Source organism: Silurus aristotelis, assembly GCF_946808225.1.
Source record: "Silurus aristotelis genome assembly, chromosome: 9".
Lineage (NCBI taxonomy): Eukaryota > Metazoa > Chordata > Actinopteri > Siluriformes > Siluridae > Silurus > Silurus aristotelis.
Genome location: NC_139582.1, coordinates 2,163,566 through 2,182,216, shown reverse-complemented (window position 1 = coordinate 2,182,216; position 18,651 = coordinate 2,163,566). Strand labels below are relative to the sequence as shown.

The 18,651-nt window shown below is 40.4% G+C and overlaps 1 protein-coding gene and 1 long non-coding RNA gene across 3 annotated transcripts; both read left to right on the top strand.

Annotated features, from left to right (window-relative positions):
• The first annotated feature begins 5,151 nt into the window (after positions 1-5,151).
• LOC310730719 lies at positions 5,152-6,820 on the top strand. 2 transcript variants are annotated; one of them, XR_014534927.1, is made up of 3 exons: positions 5,152-5,826; positions 6,596-6,620; positions 6,722-6,820. It is a non-coding gene; the product is annotated as an uncharacterized lncRNA (long non-coding RNA). The 2 variants fall into 2 exon arrangements; XR_014534928.1 differs by having other exon boundaries at positions 6,121-6,820.
• Positions 6,821-11,301: 4,481 nt separating this feature from the next.
• Positions 11,302-17,070, top strand: nudt19 (nudix (nucleoside diphosphate linked moiety X)-type motif 19). The gene is made up of 4 exons (XM_083550046.1): positions 11,302-11,530; positions 14,157-14,912; positions 16,239-16,446; positions 16,685-17,070. The coding sequence occupies exons 2-4, from the start codon at positions 14,163-14,165 to the stop codon at positions 16,885-16,887; spliced, it is 1,161 nt and encodes a 386-aa protein (XP_083406172.1). The 5' UTR covers positions 11,302-11,530; positions 14,157-14,162; the 3' UTR covers positions 16,888-17,070.
• Positions 17,071-18,651: the final 1,581 nt, after the last annotated feature.

The window sequence follows — 18,651 nt, the reverse complement described above, 5'->3', positions numbered from 1 at the left end:
GGGTGCGGTTGCAGGGAGAAGAGGTGGAGGAGTTCAGGTACCTGGGGTCAACAGTGCAGAGTGAAGAAAAGAGTGCAGGCAGGGTGGAGTGGATGGAGAAGAGTAACAGAAATGATTTGTGATAGAAGAGTATCTGCAAGAATAAAAGGAAAAGTTTATAGGACTGTGGTGAGACCTGCGATGTTGTATGGTTTAGACCAGGGATTGGCAAACTTTTTGCCTAACGGGCCACAATGGGTTTTAAAATTTGACAGAGGGGCCGGGCCAGGATATGCGGTGTGTGTGTGTGTGTGTGTGTGTATATGTACATATATATATATATACAGTGAGGAAAATAAGTATTTAAACACCCTGCTATTTTGCAAGTTCTCCCACTTAGAAATCATGGTGGGGTCTGAAATTGTCATCGTAGGTGCATGTCCACTGTGAGAGACATAATCTAAAAAAAAAATCCAGAAATCACAATGTATGATTTTTTAACTATTTATTTGTATGATACAGCTGCAAATAAGTATTTGAACACCTGAGAAAGTCAAGGTTAATATTTGGTACAGGAGCCTTTGTTTGCAATTACAGAGGTCAAACGTTTCCTGTAGTTTTTCACCAGGTTTGCACACACTGCAGGAGGGATTTTGGCCCACTCCTCCACACAGATCTTCTCTAGATCAGTCAGGTTTCTGACCTGTCGCTGAGAAACACGGAGTTTGAGCTCCCTCCAAAGATTCTCTATTGGGTTTAGGTCTGGAGACTGGCTAGGCCACGCCAGAACCTTGATATGCTTCTTACAGAACCACTCCTTGGTTATCCTGGCTGTGTGTTTCGGGTCATTGTCATGTTGGAAGACCCAGCCTCGACCCATCTTCAATGCTCTAACTGAGGGAAGGAGGTTGTTCCCCAAAATCTCGCAATACATGGCCCCGGTCATCCTTTCCTGAATACAGTGCAGTCGCCCTGTCCCATGTGCAGAAAAACACCCCCAAAGCATGATGCTACCACCCCCATGCTTCACAGTAGGGATGGTGTTCTTGGGATGGTACTCATCATTCTTCTTCCTCCAAACACGTTTAGTGGAATTATGACCCAAAAGTTCTATTTTGGTCTCATCTGACCACATGACTTTCTCCCATGACTCCTCTGGATCATCCAAATGGTCATTGGCAAACTTAAGACGTGCCTGGACATGTGCTGGTTTAAGCAGGGGAACCTTCCGTGCCATGCATGATTTCAAACCATGACGTCTTAGTGTATTACCAACAGTAACCTTGGAAACGGTGGTCCCAGCTCTTTTCAGGTCATTGACGAGCTCCTCCCGTGTAGTTCTGGGCTGATTTTTCACCTTCCTTAGGATCATTGAGACCCCACGAGGTGAGATCTTGCATGGAGCCCCAGTCCGAGGGCGATTGACAGTCATGTTTAGCTTCTTCCATTTTCTAATGATTGCTCCAACAGTGGACCTTTTTTCACCAAGCTGCTTGGCAATTACCCCGTAGCCCTTTCCAGCCTTGTGGAGGTGTACAATTTTGTCTCTAGTGTCTTTGGACAGCTCTTTGGTCTTCGCCATGTTAGTAGTTGGATTCTTACTGATTGTATGGGGTAAACAGGTGTCTTTATGCAGCTAATGACCTCAAACAGGTGCATTTAATTTAGGATAATAAATGTAGTGTAGGTGGACATTTTAAAGGCAGACTAACAGGTCTTTGAGGGTCAGAATTCTAGCTGATAGACAGGTGTTCAAATACTTATTTGCAGCTGTATCATACAAATAAATAGTTTAAAAATCATATATTGTGATTTCTGGATTTTTTTTTTTAGATTATGTCTCTCACAGTGGACATGCACCTACGATGACAATTTCAGACCCCTCCATGATTTCTAAGTGGGAGAACTTGCAAAATAGCAGGGTGTTCAAATACTTATTTTCCTCACTGTATGTGTGTGTTCTGAGCTGCAAAAAAAGATTCATGATGCTAAAAGATAAACTCTCAAGAGAAATAGTTGTGAAAGGAAGGAGGAAGACAGTGAACAATGACTTTCTTGGTCGGCTACTGTTTAGATACAAGCCGTGTAACAGACACTGTCTTTCGTTAAAGCCTGTGTAAAGTTCATTAGTTTTCAATTCAGTAGGTGCGTCTTATATTTGGGTGCGTTTAATAGTCAGGAAAATACGGTAATACACGTGAACAAGGTCAATGTATCTGAAGTGCGACATCTTTTGGGGAAAAGTGGGCATTACAGGGGAAAGGTAAATTGAACAAGGTTTACCCGTACCGATTTTAATAGAATTTGGTCACATTCGGCGGGCCGGATTAATAAACCCAACCAGTGTGTCTGGTTTAGAGACAGTGGCATTGAGTAAAAGACAGGAGGTGCAGCTGGAGGTAGCAGAGCTGAAGATGTTGAGATGTTCATTGGGAATGACGACGATGGACAGCATTAGAAATGAGTTTATTAGATGGACAGCGCATGTAGGACGTTTTGGAGACAAGGTGAGGGAGGTGTGATTGAGATGGTTTGGACATGTGCAGAGGAGGGACATGGGGTATATCAGTAGGATAATGCTGAGGATGGAGCCACCAGGAAGGAGGAAAAGAGGCAGATGTAGAGGACAGGGGGGTTTGGCGACCCGTAATGGGAGAAGCGGAAAGAAGATGCAGAAGTAGAAGTCATTCTCTTAAATAGGAGTAAAACTTTGTAATTGATTGTCTGTTATAATTACACTGCTGTCTACAGAGTTATTTATGAAATAGTTTTGATTTATATGAATCGTCTGGATTTTTTGCCTGATGTTTCAACTTTGTTATTTAAAAGTTCATGAAATCATTAATTCCTATTGATGGTGTGCATATTATTGTGGTTATTTTATTTCCTGTTAATTTTGCTACCGTGCTGAACAATAAATCTTGGATTCTGCTTGTTATTTTCTATGAGGGTGGAGAAATATGCTGATCAGCAGCACTAAGAGCTTTTTTGTAACTCAGGAGGTTCTTCTTACATGCTATTACAAATGCTGTCAATTTGGTTTGATGCCATTTACGTTCTAATTTCCGAGTGGTTTGTTTTAAGGTGATCGTTATACCACAGTGCGAATTTTTCCCTCGATGATCATTTTGGTTTTAAGGGGAGCTCCATCATCTAGAGTGTAACGTAGACATAGACATTCAGTGGCCCAGAGATCTAATTAATGTCGACAACTCCGGGAGATTACTGATAAAACTTGCTGCTGTTTCCTAATTTATACCATGTTAGCTGTAACTTTAGCATGTAACAGAATCAGTATTCAGTGACTTTAAATTGAGAGCAGCACTCAGAGACAATCACTCGTGTACATAGGGGGTTAATGAATGAGACTACACGTAACACAGGACTAAACTAAACACAGATATACATATAAAGAAAGAGAAATTAAGAAAATGGAGAACTTTGTTGTTGAACAACGAGTCTGGATGCGGTAGACAAAGGAGATTCTTGAAGAGTCAGTAAGGAGGAAGTTGGATGTTTTGCCGGTTCTCCTGAAGATCAGAGTACCAGGTGAGTAGACCAGTGGTGGGCAGTCAGGGTCAGTAAAACCTTTAGCCTAAACACTATCAGAAGCACTGACCTACATTTACAACCTGAATTCTAATATCTGTTCCATTAAATTGTATTAATTGATTACAGTTTATTCTCTTTATTTCGTAGCGTTTCTCTCGGCTGCACTGCTTCCAGTACGTGTATGTAGATGTTAGATTATTTGTCCAATCAGATTTCAGTCTCTATGTGCTGCCATGTCAATCTAATCTGCCCAGAGCCTTCAGAATCAGTACTGCTGGCCTTTTTACCTTTATCTTAGCTCTGCACACATTAATACATCTGAGTTAGACTTTTTTTTATGCCTACGGAGGTAAGGAAATTGATTTGGTCTCGGACATACTTACAAATACAGGAGGTCGGCCAACCCCGAAGCTAGCTAGCTTGTCTCAGCCCGGGAATATATATTTGTTATTAGTGGAGGCGACATCACACTGGCGATATCAGGTGGTTATACAAACAAAAGGCAAAAACAGAAGAGATAAAGACAGTTCTGAAATCACGGTGAAATCGTTACAAACACTGCTTCAGGTCAGGTCTGTGTAAGTATAATGAAGCTAACGCAATTACATTTTTGGTATTTGTGAAGACTGTATTTCAGAGAAACGCACATGAGGATGCTCATCATTATATTTGAAATCTGTCATACACACTAATGTCACGTCTTAAACATGATATCGGTTTCCTGCAATGTTTCTGTTCACACTTTTCTCATCAGCATTCAATTTTTCTTTCTCTCTCTTTAACACACACGTATGCACACGTGTCTAATATTAGTAATATGACGTGTGTGTGTGTGTGTGTGTGTGTATGTGTGTGTGTATATATGAGACTTTAGTTTCTTCCCACTTGTTTAAAAAGTCTTCACAGTATTTACTGCAGGAGCCACGATACTCTTCACCTCCTCGAAGACAATTTATTTCTATATTTTTCATGAAGAAAAGATAAAACATTTCCAACATTAATCACTTCAGTTGTTTATTTGTTCAGAATAAAAAAGTGTAAGAATGTTGCTGTATCTTCTGGTTCTTTTGAGTTTCTACCTCAGCAGCAGCCACGGTGAGTAATTTTTACATTTCCTTTTGTTGTTGAATGATATTGTGGGTTACATGATATAAGTAAACAATAATAACAAAAGGTCTCTTAATAATCTTTTTTCTCCCCTAAGGACACACAGAATTCATTTATACAGCAAATGAAGAAGTGCAATTGGATTGCAACAGCAGTGAATGGCATATAAGTCGAATGTCTGAGAGCAGATTTGATACGAATTGCGAAATGGATTGTGGTTATATGTGTGGTCACACATATACAAATCGTAATAATATCGCGCAATCCTGCACAAAGACAGAATCAGACAAAGTTGGTGAAAACTGTCCTCTAATAGCAAGAAGTGGATTTTTTCGATGTGCTTCTGCTCTGGATTCTTATTATTTGTATCCATTCAAACCGTCTCCCAGCACTGTTACATCATACGTAGTCGCTCACGCAAATGAAGAAAGTGAGTACGTTTTCATTTTCTGTATTTTCTCAAGAAGATTTTTGTTTCTCAGAATAATCAGTAAAACTGTTTTTCCCTCATTGACGACCAAATCTGAGGAAAGATCTTCAGTCGAGCTAACTGAAGGGGGGGATGTTCTGTTAAACTGCTGTTTTAACTTGGCAGCAGGATATGACCACCAGGAATTTACTGTGTACTGGATTAAGACCATTGAAAGGAGCAGCAGCTGTGTGTATTCTTATGATTTTGAAATGATTGCTGTGAAGTACAATCACCACTGCAATGTGCAAGAAGATCTGCTTCACAGGATCTCGAACGAATCTGATAGCAAAACCAGCCATAACATCAGGATCAGAAATGTAACAGAGTCAGATGCTGGACAATATCTCTGTGTCTTACACGTGCACACACAGTACACGGCAAAAGGCAACTGGAAGATCATAAATAATATTACAGTCAGTTTACATAAAGACAAAGGACCTGAAATATCAATAAACAACAGCAGTGATGGTGAGTTACTGCATGTGTGTGTGTGTGTGTGTGTGTGTGTGTGTGTGTGTGTGTGTGTGTGTGTGTGTGTGTGTGTGTGTGTGTGTGTGTGTGTGTTGAGCACTGTTTCTTCCCCCTAACAGTACTGAATTGTTTCTCCACAGATGTCGAGTCTCTCATCCGCTTATGTGTTACACTGCCAATAATCCTGGTTGTTCCGATGGCTGTTATGGGGGTTTATTTCTGTAGAAAGACTGAAACTTCACCAGGTCAGTTTTATTAAAGTTTTATAATAATAGTTTTTATTTAATTTTATTAAATAATGGTACAGAGCCTTTTAAAGTCTTATGGTTTTTGAGAGACACATGCATGTTTTTTTCTTTTCTGTGCAACAAAATCAGTAGTGTATCTGTATAAATGTTCAGATGTTCCACTTTATTATCATTGAAAAATTCTCCCTTAGCAGAGCAACAACTTTACACTTTCAGACAATTCATTTCTCCAAACATGAAGTCTCTTGTAAAACTGTTGTTTAAACCAAACATGTTCTTCACTAGTTGGAGATTTTCTCTCTGACCTTGTGATCCAGTTCATCTCAGAGCAGTTCAGTAGGATTGAGGTGCGGTGACTGGGCAGGTCATTCCATAACAGATAAACACTCCAGACGTCTGTTTGCTCTCTAAATAACTCTTACAGTACTCGGATGTATTCGTTGCTTCGGCTCTTCGTCTTGTTGTAGACATGTTGGTTCAGGATTCCTTTCACTTTCTGGAAAAAGCCTCCAAACTTCCCTGCTTCAAAACAACCCCAAACCATTAAGCTTCATGTGTGACTGTGGGGGTGAGGGAGTCTGATCACATCTTCTCTCCAGTCCTTGTGTGTTTTTGCCTTTTTTCAAGTTTGTTGCATGGAAGTAAAATAAACTTGTTTGTTTCTTAACAACCATAAAAGACTCGGTGTTTCTACACGTTTCACAGCCACTGTATGTTAAAAACCCAATTTTTATACATAATTTAATATAATTGTTCATTTTTACAGAATCTCAGGTGATGAAACTGCAAACGTAGGTTATTACATACATTATATTTTGGAAATAAATTTGACCTCCATTAATGTCTTTGATGTGCAAATTCCTGTGATGTTTCTATTATTTTCCCTCTGCAGGCTGTAACAGAGAGAGGACACTTCGAGGTCTGAGAGAGAGAGAGAGAGAGAGAGAGAGAGAGAGAGAGAGAGAGAGAGAGAGAGAGAGAGAGAGAGAAACAGAGCATAATTACTTTTCTATTTTTTATTGTAAATTACTTTGTGTACTGCAGCTAATTAAATTTTGATTATAATGTGTCCCAGATCAGTTGTAAAAGGCATTTCACTGCATGTTGTACTGTGTGTGGTTGTGTGTGTGTGTGTGTGTGTGTGTGTGTGTGTGTGTGTGTGTCAGTCAAATAAAATTATAATTTGAATGTATTTGAACTCTGGTTAATTCTGAACCATCACATGTCATGACATGGGGTATTATCTGTAAAAGAACGCTGAGAAAGAAACCCCCCCCCCCACACACACACACACACACACTCTCTCTCTCTCTCTCTCTCTCTCTCTCTCTCTCTCTCTCTCTCTCTCTCTCTCTCCCAGCTACTGACTGAGCATGGTGTATTTAAATACACACTTGAATGCAATAAGAATCTTTTGTTCACACATGCAGATTGAGAATAGTCTTACATTTGTCAAGAAAAACCACAAGTGCTGACATCTGATTTCTTGGAAAACAAGAACTAAACTCTCATAGTTGTGTGTTTGTAGCTACAACATGAGCAGTATTGGTGTTGCAGTGTTTCATTTTCTGGTGTTAGTAAGTGGATCTATTACTTTCCTTTGTGTATAATCATTAAAAGCCTCTTTTTATAATTAAATTTGGGAGATATAAGAAGATATCACACAATATCCTTTATTAAGGCTCCTTGGCAGATGTTTGTTTGTGTGACTATACATATATATCCCATTCCACATTCAGTCCCCATTTGCTGTTATACTAAGCTCCACTCTTTTGGGAAGATGTTGCACTAGATTTTGTGGAGGTTTTGTGCTCATTCAGCTACAAGAGTGTTAGTAAAGTCAGGTACTGATGTGGGTCAGGAGGCTTTGTGCACAGGGGCATCATGCTGGAACAGACTCAGATCTCCTAGTTCATGCGAAAGAAAAATTTCATGATGTTATGAGTTTTATGTTTAATCTTGTGGTAACGGTTTCACACAATTAGAAACATACAGTAGCTAGCTAGAAAAGTTCATAGAGTTGGCTGCGTGGGAGATGAGATGTGATCCCAAGCACGGAAACAAACTCAAAACAATTGAAGAAAAATCCACACAGGTACTTGCTCAAGATAATGCCTGAGATACAGGGAAACAAACCACAACAGATTTACAAGGAGGACTTATATAAGCACAAGCAATGACACACACGTGGAGACAATTGTTAATCAGTGCAGGAAAATAAATAACACACTGGCGACATCTGGTGGTTAAACAAAATAAAGGCAAGAACAGAACAGAAAACAGATGAAGTTATGGGAAAGAGTAGTGGAAGCTAGGCTGAGAGAAGAGGAATCTATCTGTGAGCAGCAGTATGGTTTCATGCCGAGGAAGAGCACCACAGATGAATTATTTGCTTTGAGAATGTTGATGGAGAAGTACAGAGAAGGTCAGAAGGAGTAGCATTGTGTCTTGTGGATTAAGAGAAAGCGTATGGCAGGGTGCGAGAGAGGAGTTGTGGTATTGTATTAGGAAGTCAGGTGTGTCAGAGAAGTATGTGAGGGTGGTGCAGGACATGTATGAGGGCAGTGTGACAGGAGTGAAGTGTGCAGTATGAATGACAAACTGATTCAAGGTGGAGGTTGGACTGCATCCAGGATCGGCTCTGAGCCCTTTCCTGTTTGCAGTGGTGATGGACAGGTTGATGGATGAGGTCAGACAGGAGTCTACATGGACTAATGTTTGCAGATGATATTGTGATTTGTGGTGAGAGTAGGGAGCAGGTTGAGAAGAGCCTGGAGAGGTGGAGGTACACACTGGAGAGAAGGGGAATGAAAGTCAGTAGGAGTAAGACAGAGTACATGTGTGTGAATGAGAGGGAGGGCAGTGGAGGGGTGCGGTTGCTTGGAGAAGAGGTGGAGAAGGTGGTGGAGTTCAGATACCTGGGGTCAACAGTGCAAAGTAATGAAAAGTGTGTTAGAGAAGTGAAGAAAAGAGTGCAGGCAGGGTGGAGTGGGTGGAGAACAGTGATAGAAGTGATTTGTGATAGAAGAGTATCTGTGAGAGTGAAAGGGAAAGTTTATAGGACTGTGGTGAGACCTGAGATGTTGTATGACAAATTCAAATTCAGTAGGTGCGTCTTGTATTTGGGTGCGTTTAATAGTCAGGAAAATACGGTAATACACGCAAACAAGGTCAATATATCTGAAGTGCGACATCTTTTGGGGAAATGTAGGCATTACAGGTGAAAAGTAAATTGAACAAGGTTTACCCGTACCGATTTTAATAGAATTTGGTCACATTCGGCGGGCCGGATTAATAATCCCAACGGGCCGTGTGTCTGGTTTAAAGACAGTGGCATTGAGTAAATGACAGGAGGTGGAGCTGGAGGAAGCAGAGCTGAAGATGTTGAGATGTTCGTTGGGAGTGACGACGATGGACAGCATTAGAAATGAGTTTAGTAGAGGGACAGCGCATGTAGGACGTTTTGGAGACAAGGTGAGGGAGGTGAGATTGAGATGGATTGGACATGTGTAGAGGAGGGACATGGGGTATATCAGTAGGAGAATGCTGAGGATGGAGACACCAGGCAGGAGGAAAAGAGGAAGATCAAGGAGGAGGTTTATGGATGTGGTGAGGGAAGACATGCAGGTAGTTGGGTTGAAAGAGGCAGATGTAGAGGACAGGGGGGTCTGGCGAACCCTAATGGGAGAAGCAGGAAGAGGCAGAAAAAGTCATTCTCTTTAAAAGTAGTAAAACTTTGTAATTGATTGTCTGTTATAATTACACTGCTGTCTACAGAGTTATTTATAAAATAGTTTAGATTTATCCGAATTGTCTGGATTTTTGCCTGATGTTTCAACTTTTGTATTAAAAAGTTCATGAAATCATTTCTACCTATTGATGGTTTGCATATTATTGTAGTTATTTTATTTCCTGCTAATTTTGCTACCGTGCTGAACAATAAATCTTGGATTCTGCTTGTTATTTTCTATGAGGGTGGAGAAATATGCTGATCAGCAGCACTAAGAGCTTTTCTGTAACTCAGGAGGTTCTCCTTCCTTGAGTGTACCGTAACGTTGATTCTAGACATTCAGTGGCCCAGTCGAGCTCTGTGGAGTCAGACAGAGATCCAATTAATCTCAACAACTCCGGGAGATTACTGATAAAACTTCCTGCTGTAGTTGATGTAAAGGTGCGCTTAACATGGTAACGTGGCGAGGCAATGACTGAGGCAGATTTTAAAATAGATGAGGTGTAGCAATTTAGCTTGCAAAAAGGGAAATACGTACGAGTAATAATAACGGGTTATAGTTAATTATAAATATTTAGATTAAATCTTAGAATTAACAGTAATAGAATCAATGATACAATTCTTTGATCTGTTCATCCACCGAACAGACAGTATAATCTTTAATCAATTCTAAGAAAGGTTATCTCCCCGGCCAAGAAAGAAACAACTCCCGAATTTATACCATGTTAGCTGTAACTTTAGCATGTAACAGAATCAGTATTCAGTGACTTTAAATTGAGAGCAGCACTCAGAGACAATCACTCGTGTACATAGGGGGTTAATGAATGAGACTACACGTAACACAGGACTAAACTAAACACAGATATACATATAAAGAAAGAGAAATTAAGTAAAGTCAAGTCAAGTCAAGTTTATTTCTATAGCGCTTTTGACAACAGACATTGTCTCAAAGCAGCTTTACAGAAATCAACAGTGAAGGTGAACGATGTGTGTTTATCCCTGATGAGCAGCCGTGGCGACTGTGGCAAGGAAAAACTTCTTTAGATGAAACCTTGAGAGGAACCAGACTCAAAAGGGGAACCCATCCTCATTTGGGTGACATCAAGACTGTGATTATAGTCTTTAAACACTACAGAACACTGGAGAGTGAGAACTAACATGAGCACTGGAGTGTTAGATTACAAGTAATGATCTTTCTACAGTCCTATACAGTCTTTTTGGTTATAAAACTAGGAGCTACTAGCATTTGTGATCATTTGTGATAATCACAGATCCAACACCAGCTTCTCCATGCCAGAGCCTTTAAACACTCCAGCAGGTCCAGTGTCCATACTTCACACATGAAGTAGGATCCAGCTGGCACTGGTACGTCTCTAGATGGTTCGGAAAGTTTGCGAGTTCCGCATCTATTTCTTTGAAGGTCCATAATCTGCATGAGGTGGGACGTGACTGGAGCTGTAGCAACCTCAGCATGCCTCGGGATGGGGAGAGAAAGAGAAGCAGTGGAGAGAAATTAGCGTAGCTGCTGTTCATGATATTAACAGCACAAGTTGATAATATGCATGTAATCAGATGTTCTGGAGCACAAGTTTATGATATGTGACGTTTGTTATGTGTAGGCTTTGCTGAAAAAGATCGAGCAATTTAATCGAGCAATTGTATGATGTGAACACTTGGTGGCGATAATCAACATGTCGTTTGTTTCGGAGTGAGAGAGAAAAGCCAGAAGAAGCAGAGACACAGCTATCAAATAAAAGCGAAGAAGAACTGAGGCAGTGTTCCAATCCGCACATACTTATAATTAGTAGACTATATAGAGATCACGCCCTGTTTCCCCTTAATGTGTTCAGTGACGTAATAAGTGGACTAGTGCGTGATTTGGGACTCGGTACGTTCCGGTGAACTTTAGGTGGTCAAAAGGGGCTGAAGGAGTCGATTTGATTCAAGTGTAAGGAGTCGATTCCAGAATTTGTGAGTATTATATGTGTGTGTAATGAGAGTGTGTGATTATTGTGTGTGTGTGTGTGTGTGTGTAAGTGTATGCGAGAATTATAGATAGATACAACTTTTGTCATTGCAATAAAATGCAGTTTATGTAATATATGTGCAGTATGTAATTATATATATATACACACACACACACACACACACACACACACATATATATATATATATATATATATATATATATGTGTGTGTGTGTGTGTGTGTGTGTGTGTGTGTGTGTGTGTGTGTGTGTGTATATATACTGTTTTGTAAGATACAAGTAGAAGGTTATGAGGTTATGGCATTAAAAAAAATTTGCAAAATCTGAAAATATATGTAGATGTAAATGTGAAATAATAGGCAGGATGTACAGTATTTTAGGTGTGTATATAGATGCACTTATAAATAAACTAGTGCAGATGTGTGTATAGAGAATGAGGGGTATAAACATTTACAATATGCAACCTGTACATTGTTAGAAGTTACACAGTGTTTATACAGTGATCTAACACTGTAGTGTAGAGTTCAGAAGGGTGATGGTGATGATGGTGGTTGGAAAAAAGCTGTCCCTGAACCTGCTGGTTCTGGTGTGTACAGTGAGGAAAATAAGTATTTGAACACCCTGCTATTTTGCAAGTTCTCCCACTTAGAAATCATGGAGGGGTCTGAAATTGTCATCGTAGGTGCATGTCCACTGTGAGAGACATAATCTAAAAAAAAAATTCAGAAATCACAATGTATGATTTTTTAACTATTTATTTGTATGATACAGCTGCAAATAAGTATTTGAACACCTGAGAAAGTCAATGTTAATATTTGGTACAGTAGCCTTTGTTTGCAATTACAGAGGTCAAACGTTACCTGTAGTTTTTCACCAGGTTTGCACACACTGCAGGAGGGATTTTGGCCCACTCCTCCACACAGATCTTCTCTAGATCAGTCAGGTTTCTGGCCTGTCGCTGAGAAACACGGAGTTTGAGCTCCCTCCAAAGATTCTCTATTGGGTTTAGGTCTGGAGACTGGCTAGGCCACACCAGAACCTTGATATGCTTCTTACAGAGCCACTCCTTGGTTATCCTGGCTGTGTGCTTCGGGTCATTGTCATGTTGGAAGACCCAGCCTCGACCCATCTTCAATGCTCTAACTGAGGGAAGGAGGTTGTTTCCCAAAATCTCGCAATACATGGCCCCGGTCATCCTCTCCTTAATACAGTGCAGTCGCCCTGTCCCATGTGCAGAAAAACACCTCCAAAGCATGATGCTACCACCCCCATGATTCACAGTAGGGATGGTGTTCTTGGGATGGTACTCATCATTCTTCTTCCTCCAAACACGTTTAGTGGAATTATGACCCAAAAGTTCTATTTTGGTCTCATCTGACCACATGACTTTCTCCCATGACTCCTCTGGATCATCCAAATGGTCATTGGCAAACTTAAGACGTGCCTGGACATGTGCTGGTTTAAGCAGGGGAACCTTCCGTGCCATGCATGATTTCAAACCATGACGTCTTAGTGTATTACCAACAGTAACCTTGGAAACGGTGGTCCCAGCTCTTTTCAGGTCATTGACGAGCTCCTCCCGTGTAGTTCTGGGCTGATTTTTCACCTTCCTTAGGATCATTGAGACCCCACGAGGTGAGATCTTGCATGGAGCCCCAGTCCGAGGGCGATTGACAGTCATGTTTAGCTTCTTCCATTTTCTAATGATTGCTCCAACAGTGGACCTTTTTTCACCAAGCTGCTTGGCAATTACCCCGTAGCCCTTTCCAGCCTTGTGGAGGTGTACAATTTTGTCTCTAGTGTCTTTGGACAGCTCTTTGGTCTTGGCCATGTTAGTAGTTGGATTCTTACTGATTGTATGGGGTGGACAGGTGTCTTTATGCAGCTAACGACCTTAAACAGGTGCATCTAATTTAGGATAATAAATGTAGTGGAGGTGGACATTTTAAAGGCAGACTAACAGGTCTTTGAGGGTCAGAATTCTAGCTGATAGACAGGTGTTCAAATACTTATTTGCAGCTGTATCATACAAATAAATAGTTTAAAAATCATATATTGTGATTTCTGGATTTTTTTTTTAGATTATGTCTCTCACAGTGGACATGCACCTACCATGACAATTTCAGACCCCTTCATGATTTCTAAGTGGGAGAACTTGCAAAATAGCAGCGTGTTCAAATACTTATTTTCCTCACTGTATGTTCCTGTATCTCCTTCATGATGGAAGGAGGTTGAACAGTTTGTGACTGGGATGTGAAGAGTTCTTGATGATGTTTGTGAGCTCTGCACAGACGTCTGCTGTGGTGAAGGTGCTCCATGGCGGGTAGTCGGGTGCCAGTGATGAGTCGGGCACCCTTTACGTTCACACACAGTGGAGACTCCCTACCATACAGTGATGGAGTTGCTCAGGATGATCTTGATGATGCAGCGGTAAAAACTCTTTGGAATCCTTAGGGACAGAAGAGCTTTCTTAAGACTCCTCAAGAAGTACAGGCGCTGTTGTGTATTTCACATTGTGTGTGTATGTAAATATTGTGTTTAATGAGAATAAATGTGAATACAGTGTAACAATTATATGAATATAGGTTTATGTCGATGTTTCAACTGCAGCTGAAGATGAACTCTGCTTTAAAGCACTGGAAGGAAGCGGCCACAGTCATCCTCGCTGCTGGAAGCAAATACAAGCGGAGCGTTGAGTCTCTTTGGAGAGAAACTCCTGCATTTAGATCAAGTTTAAAACCCAAACCAGGGTTCGACTATGAGGTCTTGCTGCTCAAACGGAGCGGGAAAAGTGGCTTCATGCCCAACGCTTACGTGTTTCCAGGTGGATTAGTGGAACCTTCAGACTTCTCCAGTGAGTGGTTGGAGGTCTTTAAAGCTTTTTCACACTTGCCCAAGTTCGGCATCGCGACAGTCAAGCAGCCGCAGGAGACCAGACCTCCGATGTTCTCCACTGACCGGAAGCAGCTCGGCTCTCCCATCCCGGGGGACGTGGCGTTCAGAATCTGTGCGGTCAGAGAGACCTTTGAGGAAGCAGGGGTTCTCCTGGTGGTTCCCAAGGACCAGGCGAACACTCTGGACACTGAGGAACACGACAAGGCGCTGACAGGGCTGTCCGATCGCTGGGACAAAACTCTGATCGCTAAATGGAGATCGCTGGTCCTGGAGAACTCGTCGAATTTTATCCAGATGTGCAGAGAGCTGGAGTGTTTACCCAACATCTGGGCTCTGCACGAGTGGGGGAACTGGCTCACCCCCAGGAGCACGTCGCAGAAGCAGAGACGCTACGACACTGCGTTTTACATGTGCTGTTTAAAGGACAAACCGGAAACACTGCAGGACCAGAGGGAGATACAACTCTACAAGGTGACTACTGTGTGTGTGTGTGTGTGTGTGTGTTTCAGTGTAACGGTACACAAAATTCCCGGTTCAGTTTAATTCCGGTACGTTTAAAAGGGAAAAAAATCCAAAACATGAAATTGCTTGTTGTTTTTATTCTCAATGCAGTTTATTACATCAACAGTTACATCAAAAGTTTTTTTTAATAAAATTTTTAATAAAAATGTCTGCTTGGTTAAATAATATATAAAATAATATTTTATATTTTACACAATCAAAATATTTAAAAATCAAATATAATAAATTTAATTAATGCAATAAAATTTTTTATATGAATTAAATTGATTAATCGATTTATTTGGCACAAATGAAATTCATTAAATAAATAGAAAATTTTAATTAAATAGGTAATACATTTTAGACCCAATTTGAGTAATACAGATGTGTGTGTGTGTGTGTGTGTTTTCTAAGGATTTGTTCTACTGAACTGTTTTACTTATTTCAGCATACTTTAACAAATGTCTTCATTCATTCACTCTCTATGTGGAATTGTCAGGATTTTCTCCTTTTAAGAGAAATTCTTCAAAGCAAATGCAGAAGAATCCGCTAGACTGTCGTGAAAAAAGGGAGGGGCCACAGTTTCACGAAACAAAATTGTTACAACACACTACAAACCGTATGTCCAGTATTGTATTTGTATTTCATACTCCTGGTACTGTTGTGTATGTTTTTAAGTTTAATAATAATAATAATAAAAAAAAGTGACACTGAGCTCAAAGTGCGAGGCGGAGACTAAATAAACTTGCGGTCCACCACTTAATACTTTCCTGAGGAAACTCAGATTTGCACGTGCAGACGGGCACCGAACCCGAAAACCCTGTACCGAAAAAATTCTGTAGGAATATGTGTATCATTACGCCTCTGCTTTCTACACAAACCTCCTTCTCATACTGCATTCACACATTATGAAGAATTACATTAGTGCCAATTCTTGAATGAGAATAAAATTTAATTCTAAAGAATTCACATTATTTCTATAAGATTTTAGTAATTTATCACGTGCAGATTTGTGTGTCTGATCTGTGTTTAATCTGCGAATAATGATTGGATAAATGCATGAAGTCGCAGGTGTTCCTGATTAAGTGATAGGTCTCACTGATGCAAAGTTTGTCCTCCTCACCCCCAAATTGATTGTCTTTGTGGCTGAATGAGCTACAAATCTCCACAAAATCTAGTGGAACATCTTCCCAAAAGACTGGAGATTATTATAACAGGAATAAATGCAGACTGAGACATCCAGCTTGAGCTCAAACATTTTTGACCCTGTACACTCTTTATCTCTGCTTCCTCCAGTGGTCTACACCACCTGAAATACTCCACAGCTACAGAGAAAAAGACCTCTGGATCGCGCCACCTCAGTTCTACGATATCGGCCGAATGTTAAACTTTTCTTCACTAAGCGACCTTCACGACTTTGCCAGACGGAGATCGACGGAAGGCTGCGAGAGATGTCTACCTGTCATCATAAGGACTTCAGACTGCCACATATCTCTCTTACCAGGTTTGGATCAGATGTTTTGAGTCACTGTGAGAGCTACACTACAGAATAAAAGTATTGGGACACCTGAGCATGAGATTGATTGTACATCTCACTCCACATTTAGTTCCTGTGTATTGTTGGAATAACCTCCACTCTTCTGGGTAGATGTTCCAATAGATGTTTTGGGAGATTTGTGCTCATGGATAGATTCCAGATTAACGCTGCTCAAACATCTTGCTTTGCCTTGTGTGTCCTACAGGAGACAGTTTGTACCCGGAGGAACCCGACAGGAGCGTGTCTACAGAGAAGAGTCTTGAGGAGGTCCAGAAGGACAGTCGGGATCTTCATCGCATCGTGCTGCGTGATCCTTACGAAAGCTCTGTTTATATTAACATCACACCTAAATACAAACATCTACCTCCTCTTACCACCTCAGAGTCCAAGCAGGACAGCAAGCTCTGAAGAACAGATGAACTTCTGTGCTTCTACTATTCTATAATAATATTGTAAGGGGAAAAAAAATCTGTTATTAGAAACATGGATGTGGTGATGAAAATGTAGTCCCTGTAGGGTTCAAATCAATCACTCCAAAATATCAGCAATATTGTCGACTTGATGGAAAGTAAATTGGAGATTATAAACACTTACTAGTGTGGCAGGATTCCTGTGTCATTTCCATCTCCTGGTCAGTGTTAATAGTGGATTGTGATTGGCTGGAAGTTCGTGTGTGAATAGTGGATTGTGATTGGCTGGAAGTTCGTGTGTAAATAGTGGATTGTGATTGGCTGGAAGGAGTTCAGAGAGTTGAACACGCAGGTAGTTTGCGTTTGTCAATTAAATGCTTACAAACACTGGTAACGATGGTACAACCACAGTTTCTGTTCCATCCAGAGCAATTGTACATATTTCTTAATGACCTCACTGACCTTCATAGAGCAACAAATTATTTTGATCTATTCGGTCAGTTTCGCTCTGCAAACTTCAAGAACAGCTTGAACGCCTCAATGCTGGGAAATGATCATAGTTATAAGGTGATGATCCACGGCTAGGTGTGCGACCGTACACCATTTTAATGCTCTCGGCTTCACCTGGGGACCTTCTTCACCTCCAGATTGTGCACCAACATCCTTTAATACCTCACACCTGGAATATTATTTATACATATACATGCAGAAGACTACAAATTCCTGATGTTGCAATAACATTTCCCAGTGTTGCACCTCATTGTTTTTATAAAAAGATCATGTTGATCGTTTCTCTCTCCCTCTTTTGCTTGTATTTAGGAAATAGAAGTCACATGTAATTGTTCAATACATAATCATAATCACGGATGTGTCAGCGACAGGAAAACATTTCACACTTGAAAGTTGTACGAGAGTAAAAAACAAAACAAAACATAAAAGCAGGATGTGAATCTTTTCAGTTTTAATCAGACAAAAAAAAAACAACCCGACCAAAGGAAACTACAAAAATGACTGTGGTGGTGTACGCACGTCGCTATACCTCTGCGCAGACAGTAGCATGGAAAAAAGAAAATGAATGTTGAACTTCCATCACAATTTAAATAAAACCTCAAAAAAAAAAAAAAAAAAAAAAAAAAACATTTAGAAATAACACTCCACTAAAGACATCTATTCGTCATGTCAGTCTACAATTCCAGTGAAAACCATTAAAAAAAAATTAAATCGACTGAAGGCTGCTTCATCACTGAATCGAGTTTAGACGCATGTTTGGTCGTAGCGGTGGTGGTGGTGGTGGTGGCGAGTTCTACACTTCTCCACGGATCTCATTCACATTGCGAAACAACGTGGAAGTAGAAAAAGGCAAAAACTGTACAATTTTCTTACTATTAAATACAATCACTCTGTATCAATATAATGACAAACATCCCACAGGTCATTTTTCAGAGTACACTGAAACAAACAGCAGCTTTAAAATCTAGATATAAAATGCCAAAAAATTGCAGCGTTAAACCCAATTTGCCAAAAAAAGTTTTTTTTTGTGTGTGCTAGCAACCCACTGTTGAAATAAAACCAGGTTGCCAAATCCTTTAAAAATAAAAAAAGGGCAATTTAAAGGGTGGAAATTTTATTTTTAAGAGGGAAGCCTTATTACCAGGGGGAAAAAAGTTAAAGACAGACGGACTACAAGACGGCGCTGTGGCTACGACTGAGGACAACAAACCCAAAACTTGAAAACAGATTGATCAGAAAACTCAGGACCGTT